At 37.4% G+C, this 22930-nt stretch overlaps 4 protein-coding genes across 11 annotated transcripts; 3 read left to right on the top strand and 1 right to left on the bottom strand.

Moving 5' to 3' along the window:
* Positions 1-18: 18 nt before the first annotated feature.
* On the top strand, positions 19-2997 carry LOC105687039 (methylenetetrahydrofolate reductase). 6 transcript variants are annotated; one of them, XR_001103087.3, is made up of 7 exons: positions 19-327; positions 394-720; positions 1108-1334; positions 1528-1703; positions 1836-2158; positions 2257-2424; positions 2713-2997. XR_001103087.3 is itself a non-coding variant. In XM_012402349.3 (5 exons), the coding sequence occupies exons 1-5, from the start codon at positions 563-565 to the stop codon at positions 2345-2347; spliced, it is 975 nt and encodes a 324-aa protein (XP_012257772.1). In that variant the 5' UTR covers positions 19-562; the 3' UTR covers positions 2348-2506. The 6 variants fall into 6 exon arrangements, 1 of the variants encoding a protein (XP_012257772.1); XR_001103088.3 differs by lacking the exon at positions 19-327 and adding an exon at positions 831-955 and having other exon boundaries at positions 581-720; XR_007276675.1 differs by lacking the exon at positions 19-327 and adding an exon at positions 795-955 and having other exon boundaries at positions 607-720.
* LOC105687037 (probable citrate synthase 2, mitochondrial) lies at positions 2863-13469 on the top strand. Of its 2 annotated transcripts, none has more exons than XM_012402348.3 (4): positions 2863-2997; positions 10587-10748; positions 11349-12272; positions 12353-13469. In XM_012402348.3, exons 1-4 carry the CDS (start codon positions 2953-2955, stop codon positions 12620-12622), a joined length of 1401 nt encoding a protein of 466 aa, XP_012257771.1. In that variant the 5' UTR covers positions 2863-2952; the 3' UTR covers positions 12623-13469. The 2 variants fall into 2 exon arrangements, with proteins under 2 accessions (XP_012257771.1, XP_048504794.1); XM_048648837.1 differs by lacking the exon at positions 2863-2997 and adding an exon at positions 4741-4761.
* LOC105687041 (ADP-ribosylation factor-like protein 5A) lies at positions 13400-18322 on the bottom strand. 2 transcript variants are annotated; one of them, XM_012402354.3, is made up of 3 exons: positions 18184-18322; positions 15507-15951; positions 13400-15153 (listed from the first exon to the last, which is right to left on the bottom strand). In XM_012402354.3, exons 2-3 carry the CDS (start codon positions 15935-15937, stop codon positions 15105-15107), a joined length of 480 nt encoding a protein of 159 aa, XP_012257777.1. In that variant the 5' UTR covers positions 15938-15951; positions 18184-18322; the 3' UTR covers positions 13400-15104. The 2 variants fall into 2 exon arrangements, with proteins under 2 accessions (XP_012257777.1, XP_012257776.1); XM_012402353.3 differs by lacking the exon at positions 18184-18322 and adding an exon at positions 16664-17705.
* LOC105687036 (ATP-binding cassette sub-family D member 3) lies at positions 18260-22824 on the top strand. The gene is made up of 12 exons (XM_020852943.2): positions 18260-18397; positions 18480-18522; positions 18584-18771; positions 18881-18950; positions 19049-19146; positions 19234-19414; positions 19526-19738; positions 19817-19886; positions 19986-20461; positions 20553-20852; positions 20924-21085; positions 21183-22824. The coding sequence occupies exons 1-12, from the start codon at positions 18282-18284 to the stop codon at positions 21258-21260; spliced, it is 1995 nt and encodes a 664-aa protein (XP_020708602.2). The 5' UTR covers positions 18260-18281; the 3' UTR covers positions 21261-22824.
* The last annotated feature ends 106 nt before the right edge of the window (positions 22825-22930 follow it).

Below are 22930 nucleotides of genomic sequence, written 5' to 3'. Positions count from 1 at the left end.
TACGGGTTAATTAATGCTATACAACCCTAGATAATTATAGTGATAAGACAAACATCCTGATGACTCAACCGATTCCTTTATTGTATCATAAACTGCTTCATTGCTTTTTTTCAATGATTTGGATGGGACCAATATCTGAAATGAAGTCATATCGCACTTGGAGCATAGCTTCAAGTGCGTCTTACAACGATACAACTACGCAATTACATAGTTCTCCAATGAGAATATTCGCGAGAAAAAACTTGTTGCATTATTGCAACCATTGCGGTTGCACGATTTCACTGCAGTCTACCAGTTGCAGCCGCTTGGCGATCATACGGCGCTGAGGTACAAATCGTTCTCTAATTTTCCCCCAGTTTTGCCCTGGATCTGATAATTCGATTATTATGTCAGATTGCCCAATAAATATCCGGAGACAGAGATAGTGGCATTGTATGTAATACTTTGAAACCACGCCCCATGATCAAAATCGCTAAAAATGCTCGTGGCTTATCCAGCTATTGGATAGTGACAAAATTTCCTGCTGGTGAGTACGGCACGGAGATCATACCTTCGACAAAATATGCATTGCTCTAAGAATTTCAGCTGCTATGGAGAGGTATTTGACAACGAAAATGTCAGGATATCAGTTATGATAGAGCAAAAAATTTTGAAGAACGAAAAGTTCTGTAGTTTTGAAGTTTTTTCGGCGCTAAACATCACGGAAGAAACTTGCGAGCAGTAAGTATAGCCGCGTTATACTGTTGAGAATATGAGCGGTCACACTAGGTAGGTGTGTTGACAACCTTCTGCAGCCTTTTTCCTTTTTTTATTTTCATCTTTTCCTTAAGAACAAACATGACGGGCCAGCTGCGACATACAGAAGTTGATTCCCCACAATGTGACTATCACCTAACAGAAGACAGCTCTTCTCATCATATGATCAGCTATCAGTAGCAAGGATGGAGTTCAAAATGTATAATATATTCAATGCCAATGTGACATGTTAATTGTTCCCATTGCCTAAAAACGATTGTACTGAAAGTACGATAATGTTCAGGCAACATTAGGAAATTTGAATACAATACGTTAGCAACAATTGCTCACATCAAGTGTCTATTGTTTCAGATTATTTGCAGGCTTGGAATCATGCTGTCCCTTATTTTATTCCATCACTTGGCATGGGAGGAACCAATTACTTATGGAAAACCAATCCTCATTAAAGTATTTTCTTAAATTTCCCAACATCACCCTACTTCATCTCACTGCGAGAGGATTGAATAAACAAGATGTGATGCACGTTTTGAAAAGTGCTCTGGATGTTGGAAAAACAAACATTTTCGCTCTTCGGGGAGGTCAGACCAGTTACTATGCAGTGTATTTATGAATTATCACTTATTTTAATCTTGTTAGTATGTAATTAGTCCTATATCCAGATATGGTGTCCATACACTTACTAAGGAAGTTTGTATTGCATAATTATGCTATAGATATAGTCAATAGTTCGTCTATAATTGTGTTCATGCATTGCTCTCTACGCCGTTCCAGAAACCGAGATGCTGGATGAGGAATTAGCTGCAGTTGATTTTCCTTATGCTGTTGATCTTGTGAAGTTCATACGATCCCAATTTGGCTCCAAGTTCTCAATTTGTGTGGCAGGATACCCACAACAACACCCAGATTCATCTTCAAAGGAATCAGATCTTAGTTATCTAAAGGCCAAAGTAAGCGCCAGTTTCTGTCAAGTATTCAAAGGAATAATTATAGTTTTATGAACATGGTATTCAACAGTTTGCAAATTTTTAGAATACTATACGTACAACTCTGATGAGATGATAATTCGAAATAACTTTTAGGTAGACGCTGGAGCAGATTTTATCATAAGTCAGATAATATTTGAATCAGAATCCTTTATCGAGTTTGTAAAAAACTGCAGACGGATAGGAATTCGAGTACCCATAATTCCTGGCATAATACTATTGTCAAGCTACGATTCATTGCTTAACATGTCAAAGCGTTGTAAAGCCGATATCCCTCAGAAAATATTGCAAGACCTAGAACTCATGAAAGAAGACGACGCTGCTATCCAAGAATATGGAATCAACTTATCAGTGAAACTCGTCGAAGAAATCTTCAAAAGTGGAACATCTATTGGAATTCATATATTTACATTAAATAGGTACGCTACAAAGAAATATTTTATTCAATGAGCAATGGAATTTCGCAGTTTTGAATGTTGCTCATCAGAATTTCGATTCATCTATCGTTTTTTCGCAGATTTCACCTAGCTCTGGAATTTTGTAAACGTGTTGGCTTATGTGAAGCAAAAACAAATTCAAACGTACGATTCAACACCGCATTGAAGTGAGGAGCGTAACCTGTCGAGAATTTTTGATGAAAAGTGAACCTTTTCATTATCACTGAAAGATATGTCTTTGCTGAAAGGTTAAAATATTACTTGCATTGTACAAATAATATCAATTTAAGAAAACAAAGAGAGGCAATAAAAAAATCATGCCTAGGCAAAGGAGGAATTCACAATTTGAATCAAAGATTGATCTAAGAATTGTTCAAAGTTCTAAACATCCCTCAACGAACGGATATTACCATGCGTGACAATATGAATAAAATCCATCGTCGCAACAATATCGCTATCGAACATCGTTTCCGAGTTAAATAATTCATAATTTGTAATTCAGCAATTAATCATTTTTTAAATTTCGAAATCCGTAGATACCGGATGTGTCGTGATGGCGAATAACGAGTGACGCGCCGCACATTACGTAGACGCAACCGATAGACGCAAAGTTTCGCGGATGCGCACAGGATCATTGCGCATGGCGCTTGCCCGACCTTCTGCAGACGCCAAGTGTCCATCGAGCGCATCGTCTCCCTGAGTTGGGCGCCAGACCTCCGAGTAGTCGGCCAGATACCGTGAGCGCAGTGAAACAGGACTTAACCCCCAAGAAAACCATGGCACTATTTCGATTTTCGGCTAAACGGTGCCTCGAAGCACAGGTATGTTTCCGGTTCTTCGATTAATATTTACACCGAATCAATCGTCGAGTCATATATCTACATTGTTATTTTTGAATCCCCATGGAACTCGATTCTTCCGGTTTGAAATTCGAACGAGATATCGATGCCGCGATATTCCGCCTTACGTTCACCTCATCTTCAAAACAATTAAACCTTTATATAAAGCATCCCTCGTCTATAAGCGGGAGAATTATGGATTTATGTTGAAATACCTCTGATCAGCAACGTTTTCAGTGTCTGAATTTGCTCAGTAAACGCCTCCTTCGGGCATGAAAATCGCGAGTTATCAATGCCAGAAGGCGGTAGCTTTATCGACCGTCCAACGATTGGACCATGATGAGCTTTTGAGGGGGACGCGAATCAAAATTGACCTTGCCTCATCCAAAAAAGATTTATTTTTACCAGAACCTTCTACTCCGATCGATCGCGCCATCTTTCTCACCTTATTGTACGGTATAAGGGACCGTTTTATGATCGATCCACACCCCGGAATATTGTGTACCTGGCTACTTGGATAAATTATATCCAAAACCCCAGCTGGTCTACCGTGCATAAATATTGCAATTACCATATTCATTCACTCTAACTAGAATACTTTTTATTTTTATTTTTCATTCGACAAACTTCGATTCTCATTCAACAATCGCGTTATTCAGTCTACTTTTCATTCAAGGACCTGATCTATCTAGTATTAATACGCTTGCAGAGGTGTGCTAATTTTAGCAAGGTTTCTATTAAAAAACTGCCCCACTTTCGGCTTGTAGTACCGCAATGATCCAAATACTACTTTGTAATTCTTTTAACTTCAAGCATGCGCTCTCTGATTCCAGAGTGCTAGCATTTTTGTATTCGCACTTGAAGTTCTTTCTCGCTTTTATCTATTTTTCATTGATTTATTTATCTTTCGCCTCGTACCTGATATGGCTGGTGCGTAGTGGTGTAGATTTATTTATTTTTTAATCCAAAGATGTTTTCATCCTTGTTATTCCTTGCTATTTTTCTCTGTAAATTGTCAAACGAATGGGAATTTTCTCCGTAAATTCCTACGTTGGCAAATTAGTTTCCTTGTACCCTGACCTCGCTGTGGGCTCGTCTACCTGCCGATCACGTCAAGCCGAAAGTTACGTAACCATTTTACCTGATGTACTAGTAGAGCCCGTGCGTCATAAACTGCTTTATCTTATCTTATATTTATTTAAAAACCGCCAGATTTTTGCATCTGTAAGTAACACCCTAGCTACAAGAACCGTCGAGTATCTGGAACGTAAACTCGATCTACGACCGATTGCCCCCTACGATGACGTTTGACGGGATATCCACAATCTTGCGATCTTGACTGGCGTGAAAAAAACCTGGGGAATTTTATTACCTTCTCGAATAATCGATGAGTTTTTTTTTTTCTCAATCTTTGCGATTTGATGTTGTGAAATTTTCCAGTCATTATCGGGCACGTTAATCTTAGAGTTCGAATATCGTTGCGATTTATTTTTTCAGCGATATTCGAGAGAATGATAGTTCGAAACTTACGGAATCGCGGCCAGACATAGAATCGTATTTTATTGTACGCTCGGCCTAGAAACGAAGACGTGGACATATCCGCGAGAAAGTAAAGTAGAAGGATTTTATAAGATCCAAAGTTAGCTGTGATTCGGTAGTACCGTAAGGTTCCCTCAGTGTCGTGCAATGAACAAATGAGGCCCGAACAATGTCTAAGCAGGGAACAAAGGACCCTTGGCCATGCAGGTATACGGAACATAGGCCCAAAACGAGTTCCTTGCGGAGAGAGAAAACGCCCCGAGTGAGGCAGTTTAATTATTAAGCGTGAGAATTTAGATATTGCGAGAATCACTGACGTGAGTTTAGAATGTATACGCCAAGCCTTGAGCTGAAGAACAATGTCGTATTGCCGATGTGAATTAATCCTATTCGCGAATACCGATCGATTATGTTCCTTCATTTATTTATTTCAAAAATTTCCTTTCTCAAAAAGGGCCATCAAGGGCTCATTGTTCGATGAAATCGTTGCGAGCAAAAGAAAGTGGACGCATGCGTTGTGGCCAGACGCCGTAAAATCGAATTTCAGATTTCTTGATTGAAATAATAGAATGGAAGAATTTGCGACGGCGGAATAACGCCGGATTAAATATAAGCCTCGATAATAACAGATAAGGAATTCAACTGATCGTAGTAAGATTGTTTTAATCCAATGATTTGAGGCGAGCAACCAACGATGAGTCGGTGTTATTTTCTTCTCCCGTTTCGCAGCACGAGTGTAGAAAACTAGTGCACGAATAATGATCATCGTTGCTGCAGTGGGTCAGGCAAAGAATGAAACGTGATGATGATCTTGCGAAAGTTTTGTTTGTAAGCGATTCAAATTTTGGCATGGCCGAAAATTTTCTACCGCGACCTCCAAACGTCCCTAAGGATTACCTAACACCGCTTCGCCTCGTCGTCTCACTCCGTCACCTACTACGTCTACTATTATGTATTATCGTACATGTATCGTAACTAACTATTTCAGTTTCTTTTTATTCTTATTTTTTTTCTATTTTGCACGCATATTTCAACTGCTGCGCGGTCTCTTTTTTTTTCTTTTTTTTTTTTTTGTATTACCATTACCTGACCTCTGAGTTAACACATTCGATGCACTTGAAATTTTCATAATTTATTCCTCTTGGGTAAATAATTATTCCCATACACACATCCTGTACCACTGTGTTAAATCACGTATTTTAGCTCGAGCCCCGTTATACCGTATATACGTAACTTGTACCTATAGCTACTCATATTCCGTTTCTCTCAATTTCCATCTCACATGCGGGATTTCCAACGCATATCATCATTGTGTTACATGCTCTTCGCCGTTCCTTATTAATCGCATTTGAGCAGAATGAGAGTAATTTTATTTTACTTTATTTTATTTTCCTTTTTTTCCTTCGAATTTTTCTTCAATTTTCTATAGCGTCCCGCAGATCAGACGCACGATAAATCTGATCGTTTCCGTTTTTCCTTTCATAGTCGTGAACTTATACTATAGATTTTCCAAGTGGTTACGTAAGACCAGATGATCGAACGCAGCGTAAAGTAATTATCACACATGTATATATATTAGGAATCGCTGATCCATATCGTTCGAATCCTAATATTCCAAGTCAAATTTGACGTTAGAAAGTGTGCGCCCGATTCAAACTCCCAACGCTAGATAAAGATGAACAATAATTATAACTTCATTATGCGAGTAATAATAACAATAACAGTAATAATAATAATAGTAATAATATCCGCCTAATCGCACGTGCTATTTTATATTTCGTGTAATCTCTCGATATTATTATACATGACATTAGTTTATCGCGTAATTTCACATGGTCGGCAATTTATACTCCATTTTTCTTTTATTTTCTTTCTATTACAGGAAGCTACATGAATTCATATCAATAAACTGTAGAGGATGGCAGTGTATAGTATAATTATGTATTTCGTATACCAAATTTTAGTGGCAATAAGAAAAGAAAACGAGAAAAATTAAAATACCGACCGATTAACGTGGTATGTATTTATTTATAAAGTCTGTATCGCGACCAATTTTTTTTTTTTTTCTTGCTTTTTTCTTTCGGCGTTAATTGCCCTCGATATAAAGAACATTTGATTAAAACCGCGCAAGATCGCTCGAGTTTGATACGCACGTGTCGTACATACGCACGTATATCCGTATAGGTTTAATACTGGGAATTCTCACGCGTTTTAAAACGGATTCACGTGACATGATACAGTATACGATATGATATTGTATAATACTGAAAAAAATCTACGACAAATCTGAAATACGATAATATATCTGGACATGCAGAGAGGCGATTACTCGTCAAAATCAAATGTTGGCAACGTTTTTACCCGCCATTCATTCGTTCGTTCGTTTCATGATTTTCTCATCGGTGCATTTATTGATTTTTTCACCGCTTTTTTTTTTTTTTTTAGAAATCAATCTTACCCTCCATTTTCCTAAGCTCAGAATTATTATATACCCGTACGCATTCCTTGAGAAATATGATCATGCTCTCGTGTTCGTAACATACATACATATAGTTATGTGAACAAGGCGTTGCATATTCTATCGACGTTGCAAAGCGGTGCAAGGAAATAGAAATGAAAACCAGATAAAATAGCCCGAAAAGTAGCGGAACGAAGGAAGCCGCGGAGGGGGGTTGGAATGTTCTCAGTTGTGAATAAATCGATAACTGTCTTCACGTGTAGCTGAGAAATCAGGACGAAAGAAGAATTTTTTCTGTGTTCCGTACAGTGCGAGGAACCTTTCTAGCGACGTAATATTATACCGCATCGTACAGGTACGATGAAATCAAAAATGAAGCAAAAAAAAAAACTAGCGGAAATAATTTGAAAGAACGAACGGTTCGTTAATGTCGGTGATATATTGGTTCGATAATATAGTTCAATTGAGATACCAGGAACACGTGGATAACGTCGGTAATAATATCCTCACCTATACGGCGATAAATCTACTCGCGTTTTATCGTCGCCTATGCAAAAGTATAAAATTATGTACGCGAATGCAGTATTCACCTCACGTATTAGATGCTGCCGATTCAAATACCTACATCGAAGTTTTGTTTACGGAGTGTATACGTATATTGGATACTTCACGTGCATCTCTTTGGCTGCGAACTAATCCATTTATACTTCGGGGCAACCGGGTCTTGACACCGTTTGATTCGTTTTCTTTTTTCGATGATAGCTAAACTAGTTATCCACATCTACTTTGAACGCGCGGTGCTTAAAATTTTGCGAAAATTTCGATTCGTATTTCTTAATAATAATAATAATAATGCGCAGGCTACGGACTCCGCAGGGTGATTTATGTGGTTAATAAACACTGGTGTATCAATTATCATATTGGAATCGCCTTCCGCTGCAAAGCTATACATACATATGTAGTCGGTACATACGTTGGTAATTTATACCTATCCCCTTTTATGAGGATAGATTTACGGAGCAATGTTCCAGCGGTTTTAATAAATGCAATGCGTATCACGTATACGTGTACGATTGACGTATGTATAATTTATTGCACATGAAATAAAATTTTGATTCCGACATCTGCGGTTCAAGTAATACATGTATACGTGTATCGGAGTATCTACTTGGAATATCAACCTGAATCGTAGGAATTAATTCAATTATTGATTTAGATTCAGTAACGTAATTTATCATCCGATATCTGTGTAAGAATTTTACAGTCTTAAAGCCGCTTTTCAGTTCGTTGTGCTTCTATTCTTATTATTAGACGTCTTTTGGCCGAGATCCCATTCGCGGCGTATATTCGCATCTTATACACGTACATATGCGTTTCATCGTTAAATTTTCCAATTTTCTCCAATCAGTGTATTAACGTCTCACACGTTTTCATGTATGTTTAGTTGTGCAGATCGCGTCTGATAAGAAAAAACGAAAAACAAAAATAAATATCTATCGATCTAACGAGCTAGACTTATAATAATTAATCGGCAGAAACATAGGCTATTACATGTAATTTATTCCACATGATATCCTAGAGGTTTATACAAGTGTAGGATTAGCCGTAAGTAAGTAATTTGTTTTTTTCTTAGTTGCAATATTTTTTATCTTATTTTCAGGCGTGACCTCAAACGAAAATTTCGGGGTTACATAACGAAGGTGTTGTATAATTAGCGAATGCGCGATACCTTTGCGTATTTAACAACCCGATAGAAAATTGACGCGTATCTGTATTTAATTTTTTTTTTTCTCATCACAACGTGACGTGAAATGTTCGAGAGTTTTCTACATGACCACGTGTAAAAGTTAGTCCGAATTTTAATATAAACGAGAACGTTAACGCGATGATGATGTGTACGTGCATTGTACGAGCACGTGTGATATAATATACAGAGCGATATGAAATTTCAAGGTTTTATATTTTATTTTATGTGGTCGTATTAAAATTCTCGAAACGTAGTCTGCGGTACTCTAGTGTAACTATAATAATCGCTGAACCTTCGTATACCATAACGCGGTGGGGAATTTTTTCTGTTATCAATTTTCGCGCTGGTTAGTTGAGTAGCATCTGACGGGACGGAATAAAATAGAATATAAAGCAAATGAAGCGGATCTTTTTTTTCCTTTTTTTTCAAAGGAATTTTGTCTAGCGTACATACGTTAGAAACATATATCTCGCTTGATTTGTACCGGTCCGGAATTTTCAATCGATTCATATATTATATAGAGGTGGTTTGTACACGAATGTGATCAGCTTCGAAACGAACTAGCAAGATATGTCGAGAGAAAGTTGTTCTCATGCGCGCGCTCGGTATAACGACGATAAAATGAAAATGCCAACGACATTTTGTGAACTTGGCCGAGCTATTAATGCTATTATAGAAGATAAATTTTAATCTCAAGATATAAAAAGACAAGGAAAAAGTATCGAATTTCCCGTCTCTTCTCTCGAGTTTCTTATGAATTTACGAGAAAACAGGTTTCTCGTTATTTTTTTCTACGTAAGGAAAAGTAGAAGGTTCAATCGAATATTTGCAGTGGAAATGAGCCAGTTTGTGAAAATGTTTAAATGATTAATTTCCGCTTCCCTGAACCAGAACATCGCGATCTACTTTCAAAGTGTGCACTCGGCCCAGAGTTTATCACGGTCATGGATTTATAACGGTTGGTTATCATATTCTATTTGGAATGATAATAATAACGAATAGTCATTCACGAAAAGCGATGGTACGAACTCTAATAACGAACTATGGAAAATTTCGCGTTCGGGTACAAGTCTCGTGGCAATTGAGTGATATGGTAGTTTATACCACCTATAGGTATTCGATTTATGTAAGTCGTTTTCGCGATATGTAGCCAGAATACAAACCGTCGTGAACATCTGTGATCTCAACCTTGAAACTTTTTTCTCTTTGCTCCAAGGCTCGCAAGTCTCACACGCTGCTGGATATAGCCGAGTTAAAGATACATTGAGTTATATGTTGAACTTTGTATCAATTTTCTACGAACCGAAGAACGTTTCTTCTTATACATATAGTATATTAGGACCAGCGATAATTCTTGGCCGATATTTTACAGAACTAGAATTTCTTTAAATATAGACTTTGTTTCAATTATTTCACCATTTATCAATAATTATCTCTAATATAGTCTCGATTGGCATGTGTGTAAAGTAATGTTAGAGATATATCATAGATATTACCATAGATAATATATCTACGATATTACTGAACATACCTCATTTGAGGAGTGTCAATTTTGATAATAATTATCTACTCCGTCATCGATCGTGAAACTTATCCCGAAGATTCCAAAAGGTCATTTAAAATAGTCGTCTGACTCGACGGCATAAATCAGTTTATTATCGCACTGATCTCAGTGATTTATCAGCTTGATAATTATCACGCCACGCCATCCTATTGAAAAATTTGATACAATTGCTAGTGGAAGATCTTTTCATTGGGTGATATGTTTATCTGTGGATCATGATAGTTTACAATCATTTCATATGATTTTCACTTTTAATGTTACAGAAAATTGGCTCAACCGCAACCAATGTACTTCGACCACTCTCCGATGCCTCCACCGATCTTAAAAAGGTCTTGGCTGAACAGATTCCCAAGGAACAGGAACGTGTCAAGGCTTTCCGTAAGACTCATGGAGCTGTCAAAGTCGGAGAAGTCACCGTCGACATGGTATATTTTTTGTTGCGACATCATTCTCACGTGAACCTGATGGCATATTTCTATTTTTAACAAAAACTCAACGCATAAGATAGCAAATTCTTCTGTAGTAAGCACACGGTGCGTTAGCAGAATTGTATCTGACCTTTAGTTACTAGTTGGGTGTTAACTGGCTAGATCTAAACTTTCTACGCAAAGCATTCTATTGTGACCTGCGAGATATGAGATTTTATTGAAACATTGACATTCTGCTGGAAGATGACCCATAAAATTAATGAAACATCTGATCATGAATTGAGTATTCAGTCTTTTTATCACATTTTGCTCAATGATAAAAAGTGGTCCCGCGATAGCGGATATCAAGTACGTTTTTACTGCATGTCTCGAATGTGACTAAGATAAGATTATCGCAATTCAAATCGCGCGATGTGTCTCGTACACACACACCACCAAGTCTTCTTGAATCAAGCAATTCGATTGGCAACCCATACATTTGATGTAATGTCATCGTATCAGCCACCAGTCAGAATGTACGAAAGCAAGCGGTTTCTTCCAATGCAATGCATTTTTAGCGATTACTAATGAGTTTTTATTTTCATCTTGTGATAACAGATGTACGGAGGAATGAGAGGCATTAAAGGTCTTGTGTGGGAGCCTTCGGTGCTGGATGCCGATGAGGGCATTCGTTTCCGTGGCAAATCTATTCCGGAGTGCCAAAAGGTCCTACCAAAGGCTGCTGGAGGTGCGGAGCCCCTCCCCGAAGGTCTATTCTGGTTGCTCATCACCGGCGATGTACCAACCGACGCTCAGGTCAAAGCTGTCTCCCAAGAATGGGCTACGAGGAGCGCTCTTCCAAGCCATGTCACTAAAATGCTCAATAATTTCCCCAAAACACTTCATCCTATGACGCAGTTCTCCGCAGCCATCACTGCCCTTAACAGCGAAAGTGTGTTCGTTAAGGCTTACTCCAGCGGAGTTCATAAGACAAAATACTGGGAATCAGTCTACGAAGACAGCATGAACCTTATCGCCAAGCTCCCTGTCGTCGCTGCCACGATCTACAGAAATACTTATCAAGATGGCAAGGGACTTGGATCCGTCGATGCCAACAAGGATTGGTCATGGAATTTCTCAAGCATGCTCGGCTACGACAATCCCCAATTCGTTGAGCTCATGCGTCTCTACCTCACCATCCACTCCGACCACGAGGGAGGCAACGTTTCTGCCCACACCACTCACTTGGTAGGATCTGCTCTGTCGGATCCCTACCTATCTTTTGCCGCCGGTATGAACGGATTGGCTGGTCCTCTCCACGGTCTTGCCAACCAGGAAGTGCTCGTCTGGCTCCAGAAATTGCGGGCGCAAGTTGGCGATAATCCCAGTGATGAAAAACTCAAGGACTTCATCTGGAGTACATTGAAGAGTGGTCAGGTTGTTCCCGGGTATGGACACGCTGTACTCAGAAAGACTGATCCACGATACACCTGTCAGCGGGAATTCGCCTTGAAACATTTACCCGATGACAGTCTCTTCAAGGTAGGAGCTATATTTTTTTGTCGATAATTTTTCCAAATACAATGTAAACATCAAATGATCATTAAATTTTTCTCTTCTAGCTTGTGTCCCAAGTATACAAGGTGGTTCCCCCAATTCTATTGGAAACTGGCAAGGTCAAGAACCCGTGGCCGAATGTAGATGCTCACTCCGGAGTTCTCCTTCAATACTACGGACTGAAGGAGATGAACTACTACACAGTTCTGTTCGGAGTTTCAAGAGCCCTAGGAGTTCTCGCCTCTTTGGTGTGGGACCGTGCTCTTGGTCTGCCCATTGAGCGCCCCAAGTCTCTCAGTACCGATCTTCTTATGAAGGCTGTTAAAGCTGCTTAAATCAGGGAAGGCGATATTAAGTCAACATCTTTGTACATTTGAGAAACACACCAGCATCGCACCAAGCTTTGTTAGGCCAACTTTTTAGACTTGGTTTCATATTCGATATGAGCTGAAAAGTACCACGAATATCTATGAGAGCTCAATTCAACGTATTTTGATACTGACGTGCACAGGAGTCGAGTGAAATACCGACTTCGATCATGAATCAGTGATAGAAAACAATATTGACAAATAATCATGTTATCATGCAATCATGTATTATTAGTCATTACCATCTAGCGCAACGATAACGAAGAAAAAAACACTAGCGGTAGGTAATAGTTTCATGATAATCGTCGGCCAAGCAAGTCGCCAGTATATATACTTATACTGTTGAACATAAGAAAACGGATTCTAGATGTAGTTGTCACATGCGTAAGCAATTAGCTATGCCATTTGGTTATTGTTGTTAATATTCTCATTTGAGAGTCCATCATTTCTCGTAGTGATTCTTAAACACCCATATGTTCACGATGCCAAGGTTGTATTAAGATGAAAATCATCACTTATTGGCTGGTTTTAAGTGAGAGTCCAATTTTATGGATTATTAGAGTTATTGAATGATCGGTATGTATTGGAAATCACAGCATTGTTCAATCATTGCAATTGTAAAATATTTTTCTTTGGCTCATCATGGCATAGCAGCAGCTTGTGAGACATTCAGCGAAGTTGCAGTTAGTCGCTACAATGTGTAAATTAAGGACGTGTCGAGTGGTAGATCCACTGCCGTATGAGTGAATGTGTGAGTGCGATACTTTATTTATAGTAAAAGTTAAATAAATAGGAACCCTGATTACAAACCATACTCTCCGACCCGATGCCTATGTATTTGAAACCTTGTTTCCTGGTTAAAAAAAAAAACAAAAAAAAAAACTGAGAAAAAATAATGAAACAAAAATACAAATTAATGGTTATTTCTCAATGAAGTCGTTCCTCAAATTTTTTTTACCTCGCGTGTTGAAGATTGAACATAAAGTAAGCTACCTACCAGATACTAACTAGGTAAGTGGTACGTGGATCCAAAATAACATACAACGGTTTTGAAGAAAGAACCAGGTGCGGAAGGCGTAAAAATCACTCGAAGGAATAATGAAGAATATTGAAATAAGTTTTAGTATATCACATCATGTTTTTAATTTGTTATTCCAAGATTTCGATCACCAAATTAATTAACATTTGTACACGTTATACATATTATCTATTCCAATTCATACATACACAGCGATCTGATCAAAAATTAATATTGAATTAAAAACTTTTAAAGAAGTATAATTTCAAATTCAATAATAAATGATGGGTTTATAAAGTGCATTTATGATAGACGTAATGAAAATTGTAAGTGCTTATGAACATTATTTTATAATTATTTATATAGTATTCATCAACCTTTAAAAAATCTGTTTCCATATCTAATTTACACTCATATACATGCGTATTACAAATGAGCCTGTGTGTCTAAACGTTTCGTGAACAACTAAAGATGGTAATTTGCCCTAAGAAATTTTCTCAATATGAGAAAAGAAAGTTTCTTGAAAATCTATTCATTTCATTTCATCTGTGTATCACTACATATATTTAATTCCCCCCTATTTAGATGATATTAGTCTTTTATGTGGCCTGTCAATGATCTTTATCATTAAATTTTATCAATTCGTTAATAGAATCCGTTAGCGTATGTTTCAAATTGTACACGCTTACAATTCAAATGTTAAAGGAGTTTTCGTAGCTGCATAAAAATGACTAATTATATTCACAACACATATGAATATGACAAGGCAGCAGTTAGATGAGTCCCAGGTGAACTAGACGTTTCTTTTCGTTGTCATAGATCCTATTATATCAATGAGGTTAAAAGAAAATCAATCATGATACTCTTATCCCTAATCTCATAACCGCTCTACGATTATACTATTCACATATTATCACAAAACATTTTGTATTACGGGTGGACAGTTTGGATTTGGTTTGTAGAATAACCTTGTCGTGAAGTCTTACAAAGTGTTTGCACGTTTGAAGCACTAAAAAATCTTGGCTCGATACAACAGCTCATATATCGCACAGGATTCATTGGAATTACAGCAGCATTTAATACGTCATTTTATGCATAATGTCATTTCGTAAACAATTTGAAAATATGTGCGCGGTATCGTATTTTGATTACAACTAACAAAGTTAGATATTATCCCGATTTCACGGTCGACGATGTTAGTTTTGTCACAGGCTTCTGCTCGCCGTCTCGTTATCAGCTTATTTAAAAACACTTTGACAACTATACTGCGTACGTAGTCTCCAGTAAGGCGGCAGATACAGCCAAACTCGATCTTATTTCCTATTTTGTACAGCCATCAAAGTGGTACGATACCTAAACCACTTGCATATTTCACATATAAGATATTCTTTTGACAAAGGCAGCTTAAAACAGTGGTTTTTAAGATTTGGGTCATGTCTTCTTTAGTCTCCCAACGATCCACTCCAATCCCTGATAGAGCCTACAAATTTTGATTATTATTAAAACCCAAGTGTTTACTCTGTTTAACATAAATAAACACGGGGATTCAACTGAGATATGGTTTGCTAGAGATAAAATTGCTAAAATGAGAGGAATATTGTATCGTCTTGTAACAAATACTGTGCACAGAGCAAGAATGTTTGATAATTTCATTGATTATCACTTTTTTGAAAAATCACAAAAGCCATTCATCAATTTTTTAAAAGCAACGGGTGGTTAGCGAATATTTGTTGAATATTAATAAGTTTATACTTTAAAGAGACGAGACTTTGATAATGAAATGTAGTAATATTTGGGAAAACCAGTTTCGAAATAGAGTAGCTCGTGACTCACCCTTCTCCTGTGAGAGCACAACATGTTTGTATATGCCACTGATGTTTTTTAATTGAAGTTAGATCTAATTGTCTTGAAATTTCAGCAGCACTCATGCTTTCCTTCAGGTCCTGTTTGTTGGCGTAAACAAGAACGTTGGCTTTGCTCAATTCCTCATGATTGAGCATGGAATACAACTCTTCTCTTGTTACGCTCAACCGTTCTCGGTCGGTACTATCGATAACCATAATAATGAATTCGGTATTCGTGTAATAGGTTGACCAGGCGGCTCTCAGGCTCTGCTGACCACCCAGGTCCCACATTATAAAGTGAATATTTTTCCAAACAACTTCTTCGACGTTGGAACCAATCGTCGGAGACGTATGAACAACCTCGTTCATTAAAAACTGATATAAAATTGTGGTTTTGCCTGCATTGTCCAGGCCAACCATCACAATTTTGTGTTCTGAAATAAAAATGATCCACGATAAATCTTACTGCTTGTTACGTCATATTTAATTGTTTTCTCCCAATAGATAACATAGAATCCAATAAGCGTATAAATGTATCCACCACAAAGTAGAGCACAGTGTAAAAGACATACATTTGGTCTGCAATAAGTAGCCTACATTCTCCACTGATAATAAAAGAAGGGCAAAGAATGAGAAATTATTGACCACAATATTTGTGTTGCAATTCATCTGAAATGTAGACTTCAAGAAACTTTTGGTACAAAAGACTCACTTGCATGATCCAAATACAGAAATGCTCAAGAAATAATGCTGGTGAAAGTTTGCAAAGAAAGTATGTGGAGTTGTGTAAACATAAATTTCTTTATGTTGATTAGATATATCAGACGCATGGCTGATTTTCTAAAATCTATTTCTTGCAAATCATGTGTTTGGAGTCATAGTAGAATAAGATGAAGTTACATCGAACTTTTGACATATAGTATTTTTTTTTTACTCTTAATGAGGAAACAAGAGGGGCGAAAATTTGACCCTGCATAGGGTGTGTCAATGGTGTGTCATAAGTAAAAACGTGTGATATGATGGTGATGGATTAATGGTGATAAAAAAAGAAATACAGATGGTGGATGAGATTATGAATAGCCTAACCAGTAACAAAGGAACAAAAAGAAAAAACAATTACATTCCATAGAGATTTTATTTGCTTACCTTCGTTGCCAAATAGACTCCATAATTTGGAGAATAAAAGTCCCATATTGTATAAAGTTGATAAGCGGGTAATTTATTCGATTAAATTCGCAATGATTTTATCTTATTTGAGAAAAATGCATAGATGTTCCAAGTCAGATCTTGAGCAAATCATATTCACGGGGTTATGTGTGAATACTGGTTAACGTAACGAACAAACTGATTACCCTCTTGTCGTTTTACGTTATTAGAACTATCTGATTAGAATAGGGATACGAATTACTGTCTTTGACATAAATATCTACCAGACACTAAGAATGACTACGTTTCTCTTCTAAATTTTCGCCGAGCTAAGTTGAAGCGGGGTTAACTAATCACCGCCGAGAATACACGAGAAATCTGGTAAACGATTGGTTATGCCCCTTCAAACCCTGCTCAGCGAGAACTGAAGAAAAGTAATCGCCATTGGAACGATTGGAATTTCAGACGCGACGCAGCGACCGCGATTTCGTTCAAGGCTGCGAGTTCAAACCGCGCTAATTGATCGTCGACAGGTGCCGCTGCTCGTTTACTCCACCGCGCGGCAGAATTCGAAATTCACTTGTATTATGTAAACCATTGAGTAACTATACTTCGTACTCAATGGTAAAAGCGTTGACTGAAGATTAGAAGATTTGATCAAATCGTTGACAGGATACTCAAATCTTCGGTCCAAACTCCAATCAACGTTCATGCACTATTTTGCACATCTATAATTTTTTTTTCTCGTCTCTAAATCTCAGAAAATATCTAGGGCAACGCCCAAGATTTGATGCTTCAATTTACAGGCAGGAGTGACATTTTTGAAAGGAAATTTCAACAAAATAATATAAAGATTTAAAAGCATCGATTTGTTCATGGTCAATCGTGTAATCAATAAATGAAATCCTGCTCCTGAAAGCGAAGTCATTTGCTTTCAACTTTTCATAATTGCTTACCGCTAGGACATCGAAAGCATTAATGCAGAATCCTTGAATAAAATTCTTAAGCGTCAGAGACTGAATTTTTAAGAAATGTCAAACTTAGTTCGACATTGAGAGGTTTTATCTAATGGTCACGAATGTTTACGCAGTGAGAATTGCGTAACTCTAGCTATGACTACTTGAATATAAAAAGACCATATCCGTATCAGTGTCGTATCTAAACAGTGATCTAATCACATCTAAAGCCGTTGTCTAAAAGCTCAATCGGACATGTCTGAGAACGTATAACGTGCGCAGATAGAGGCGTCGAGAGGTTCACTTTTATTTTCTGTTACATTTTCCTTATCATGAAGCGGGTGGCATCGAATTGTCTCTGACGAATGAATACCTCCAAATTTTCCATAATTACCTCGTGCCGCGTATAATTTATTTTATGTATGGCTACGAGAATGGTCGATGGTTAGGTTGGAAAGTTGCGTCATGTGTAATGACTTGCAGATGTAAATTAAATTAAATCAATTGTATAAGTACATTATACCTATGTAAAAGAATATGATGTATTCAAAAATTCGAATTTACCTTTCGGCGAAGTAGCAAACGAAATCAAAGTTGATTGAGAAAGAACGTTGAAGAAGAATAATTAACCGAAGAACTGCCCGGGCTATTTTCAGCATAAAATGGCACCTGCACTTAGCAAATTTGTAACCAAAAAGTCAATTGCTGGAGCGATAAGTGTCAGCGCGCTAATCTGGCTGCTCAACAAAAAATCGAAAAAGCGTACTCCACGAACGAGGTAAGAATTTAATCTAATGAATTATACCCAGTCGTAAATTGTTCTCTGACCGTACTAATGTGTGGTCGTTCCATTGTTTCAGGAATAAACAGCCCAACAATGAAATTCAATATGTCATTAAAGAGGTAAAAAAAAAGTGACGCAAATTGTTTTCATAAATTAACCTGCAACAATGCAATTTTGTAGGACAAACCCAAGTCACCCAAGGCACATGTCAATGCAGAATTTTTCAAACAATTACGGCATCTCCTCTCAATTGGGATTCCGGGAATATTTTCTATGGAGACTGGATTCTTATTTTTGATTGCTGGATCTTTGGTTCTCAGATCCTTATGCGATCTTTGGATGATCCAAGTAGGAACACACATCGAGTCGTGAGTAACTGTCATACAAGAGCTCTAACTGTATTAAGAATTTGGGGTAATGTGTTACACTACCTTAAACAGCATAAAAATTGTATGAAAACTCAAAAATCTTTTTTAGGGCTATCGTTAGCATGAATGCTCCTCTATTTAGACAACGTCTACTGACATTCTTCACCGCTTTGCCATTGGTACGAGGATTCATACTTTTTGTTGTAAATCTGTTATGGCTCAGTCTTACAAAAGATTAGTATTCTGGAATTTATTTCATCTTCGATTCATTCTGCAGATCTCAATCGTCAACAACCTGATCAAATATGGTATCGGTGAAGTGTCTCTAAGGCTGCGAACGAACATCACCCATCATCTCATAGACAAATACCTCAAGTGAGTATTGCGCTAAGACTATGTGAAATGTATATTGACAGATATTTTTCACTGATTTTGCAATCAACTTTTCTCGTTAATCTATAGAGGCTTCACATACTACAAGATGTGCAACTTGGATAATCGCATAGCAAATCCGGATCAACTGCTTACGACAGATGTTGATAAGTTCTGTGAAAGTTGCGTCAATCTATACAGTAATATTGCAAAACCACTGCTAGACATTTTCATCTATGTATACAGACTTACGTCTAGTCTCGGAGGGCAGGTAAAAAAATATTCACTTTAATAATAATCGGTTATGCGCGCTTACTCTCAATTGAATTGAAATTATATGAATCATTGCAAAATGATTATTAAAAATTTTTCCACCACACAGACGCCGCTGCTCATGCTGTCTTACATGTTCGTAGCAGGGACGTTTTTGACTCATATTCGTAAGCCAATTGGGGCAATGACTGTACAGGAACAGCGGCTGGAGGGCGAGTATCGGCACATTAATTCTCGTCTTATTGTTAACTCTGAAGAAGTTGCCTTTTATCAAGGGAATAATCGTGAGAAATTAACGCTTCTCACCAGCTTCCAGAAACTGGTACGACCATTATTCTTGCCCTTAACAATGAAATTGGGATGAATGTCAATATTCAGCAATGTTTTATAATATATTCAGGTCACGCATCTCCGGAGGTTCCTTGAGTTCAGAGTAAGCCTGGGCGTTATAGATAATTTCGTTGGAAAGTGTAAGTAAAACTGTGAATTGGATAATTTTGTGCTCCTTAGTATCACTCGATAGTCATTAAAACTTCCTGCAGTTTAAGACGATTTTTTTATGATTCTAGATGCGGCGACAATTGTTGGCTTCTATGCTGTCAGCATACCTTTCCTCCAGAAGGATCACCCAATTTTAAAGGGTAACCCGGATCATCGGTACAAAAGTTACTACACCTATGGCCGAATGTTAATAAAGTTAGCGGAAGCAATTGGCAGACTGGTACTTGCAGGAAGAGAGTTGACCCGACTAGCTGGCTTCACAGCGAGAGTAACAGAAATAAGAAAAGTCTTGGATGACCTGAATGCAGGAAAATATCAAAGAACAATGATAGCAGATAATAAAAATGATTCTATCGGATCACCGGGAGCGGGAAGAATAGTTCCCAGAGACAACGTGATAAAATTCGAGCACGTCCCTCTGGTTACTCCGAACGGAGACGTACTCATCAAAGATTTATCTTTCGAGGTGAAGTCTGGCATCAACGTATTGGTTTGTGGTCCAAACGGTTGTGGCAAGAGTTCCCTCTTCCGAATTCTAGGAGAGGTCAGTATTTTTGGCCGGTCAACCGGCGGTCGTCTGGTAATCATTACACTGATTATATCGTTGAAATCATATAAAATATTTTCAAAATTAGCTGTGGCCAGTCTGGGGTGGCACCGTGACAAAACCACCGAAAGGAAAATTATTCTACATTCCCCAGCGGCCCTACATGACATTGGGGACGCTCAGAGATCAAGTAATATATCCTCACACAAGAGCTGAAATGCTGCGAAGAGGAAATTCAAGTGATGCAGATCTCGAAGAGTTCTTGAATGTTGTACAGCTTGGTCATTTATTGGAGAGAGAAGCACAGGGAACAGGCGAAGGTCAAGGTTGGGACACCGTGGCGGACTGGATCGACGTACTGTCTGGAGGAGAAAAACAACGAATAGCGGTAGGATATTTGAATCCCTCCTATAAAGTCTCATTTGGGGTGGATAACATTGAACTATTCTTTGCGTTTAGATGGCAAGACTATTTTATCACGCACCGCAATTTGCCATTCTGGACGAATGTACCAGTGCTGTCAGCGTGGACGTCGAAGACTCAATGTACTCTTACTGTAGAGGCGCTGGGATCACATTGTTCACAGTTTCCCACAGAAAATCCCTTTGGAAACACCACGAGGTATGTTTTTAAAATTCAATAATCAATTATACGAGCCCGATTCACCAGTGGATAAATGATTGGCGCAACTATAACTTTCATTTTTGTTACGTAACAGTACTACCTGCGGATGGATGGTAGAGGTTCGTACGAATTTAAACCAATAGATCAGGAAACGGAAGAATTTGGGTCATGAATTCTACTATAACTCGGAATTCTCTATAAGGTGGTATGCATTAGGTATAAGTATCTAAGACAAATATTGTGAACGTTCAAGTCAAGTATCCATATTATCCAAGCGATTGGGTCAGTTGGATGATGTGAAAATTATACGTTCACACACATAACACGCACACATGACTTCATACATGTATATACACAAATAACTTTTTACACAGTATCGTATGATTAGCAAAAATACGCGTATAGTTTTTTTTTTTTTTATTCATCTTTTTATGAAAACTTATTGGATGGCACGGTGAAAACACGGTCATACATACAGAAACCAAGCTGATTGTATTATTACGAATATTTTTGATGTCGATCCATTCGCAAGTTGAATTGTTGTGGTGATTCTACCGAACGTAAGTTTTTGCGTAATGAAAACTTCTATGCTTGAGTGTCTAATTCTTTCGCTACTATTTTGGCGAAGGAATTTGAAAGACAAAAAAATTGAGCGGTATTTCCGACGTTCGTAAGCATGGAGAGTTATCGATTGTAGGAAGAAACACTAGAAAGACAAGTATTATTTCGACATCTGTTTATTTTGTTAAAATATATCAGCACAATTAAAAAATATTAGAAAAAAAATTGACAAAATGAACTAGATAATAATAGTAATGATATAAATATGAAATAATTTTCTGGTAATGCGAAATAATGGTATTTATTTCCTTTAGGTGAATGGCAATTTTATAAACATGTATGTTGCAAATATAGGTATAAAGAGAGTGATTGATAGGAGTGTGTTCATTGGGGGTTGGTTAGGTCGAATCATGGGCCCATTATTAATGTATAAAATGATTCATTCCATTGTTGTGTAAGCATTACTCAACATTTTATGCTACACGTATAGTCGAGGGTCTAGCGGGCTAAAACTTGTCACTGTAATACACTAAACATATTTTTGATCGGTTGTATTGCCCTTACAAATTACAGTGAAAATATCAATGGCAGTAAGTTATGGTTAATCCAAACTCTGTTGGCCAAAATGACAAAATCAAAGTTATTATGCTTCTTTAAATCTCTAATCCCTACTCCTTTAAGAACTAACTAAAAGAATTAACAAGGCTGTTGGAGTATTTCAATTATTATTTGCTCACGTTATTTGGTACTGCTTGTGCCAAATAACGTGAGGAAAGTGCCTGATGGCGGGCCAACATTTTCTGATCGTTAGGTATATGTATATCTGGTCCACCTGGAGAATGACACGATTTAATGCCATTTTTTAAAAACTAACTATCGTCATTTATACTAGCAATTTGCCTTTCGATAACCTCAATTTTCGAATAAATGTATCTAACTAAATTTTCAGGGTCCTATCATTATTCTCCGTTTACATATTTTAGAAAATGATATATTATAACTAATACTATCGTTGCGTTGTTATTTGTTATATTTATCATGTGTAGAGCACATTGTACATTTATTTCTCTCTGGGATTGCTGGTCAATGGGTCACATTTATTGTATAAAATTAATAATAATAATTATTATTATTATTACCCACTACAAATTCATGAATAAAGAATTTTACAAGTACGCATGTATGTACATATTCTGAAACGTTACCTCGATTTCACCACGATAAATAGTTGAGACAACAAACAGCTGTCTTCGATGACAGTTCATTTTTGTTGTGAGCGTC

The sequence above is a fragment of the Athalia rosae genome, chromosome 1 (genome assembly GCF_917208135.1).
Source record: "Athalia rosae chromosome 1, iyAthRosa1.1, whole genome shotgun sequence".
NCBI classification, from domain to species: Eukaryota; Metazoa; Arthropoda; class Insecta; order Hymenoptera; family Athaliidae; genus Athalia; species Athalia rosae.
The sequence above is the reverse complement of the archived record's forward strand: the minus strand, read 5'-3'. Positions and strand labels throughout refer to the sequence as shown.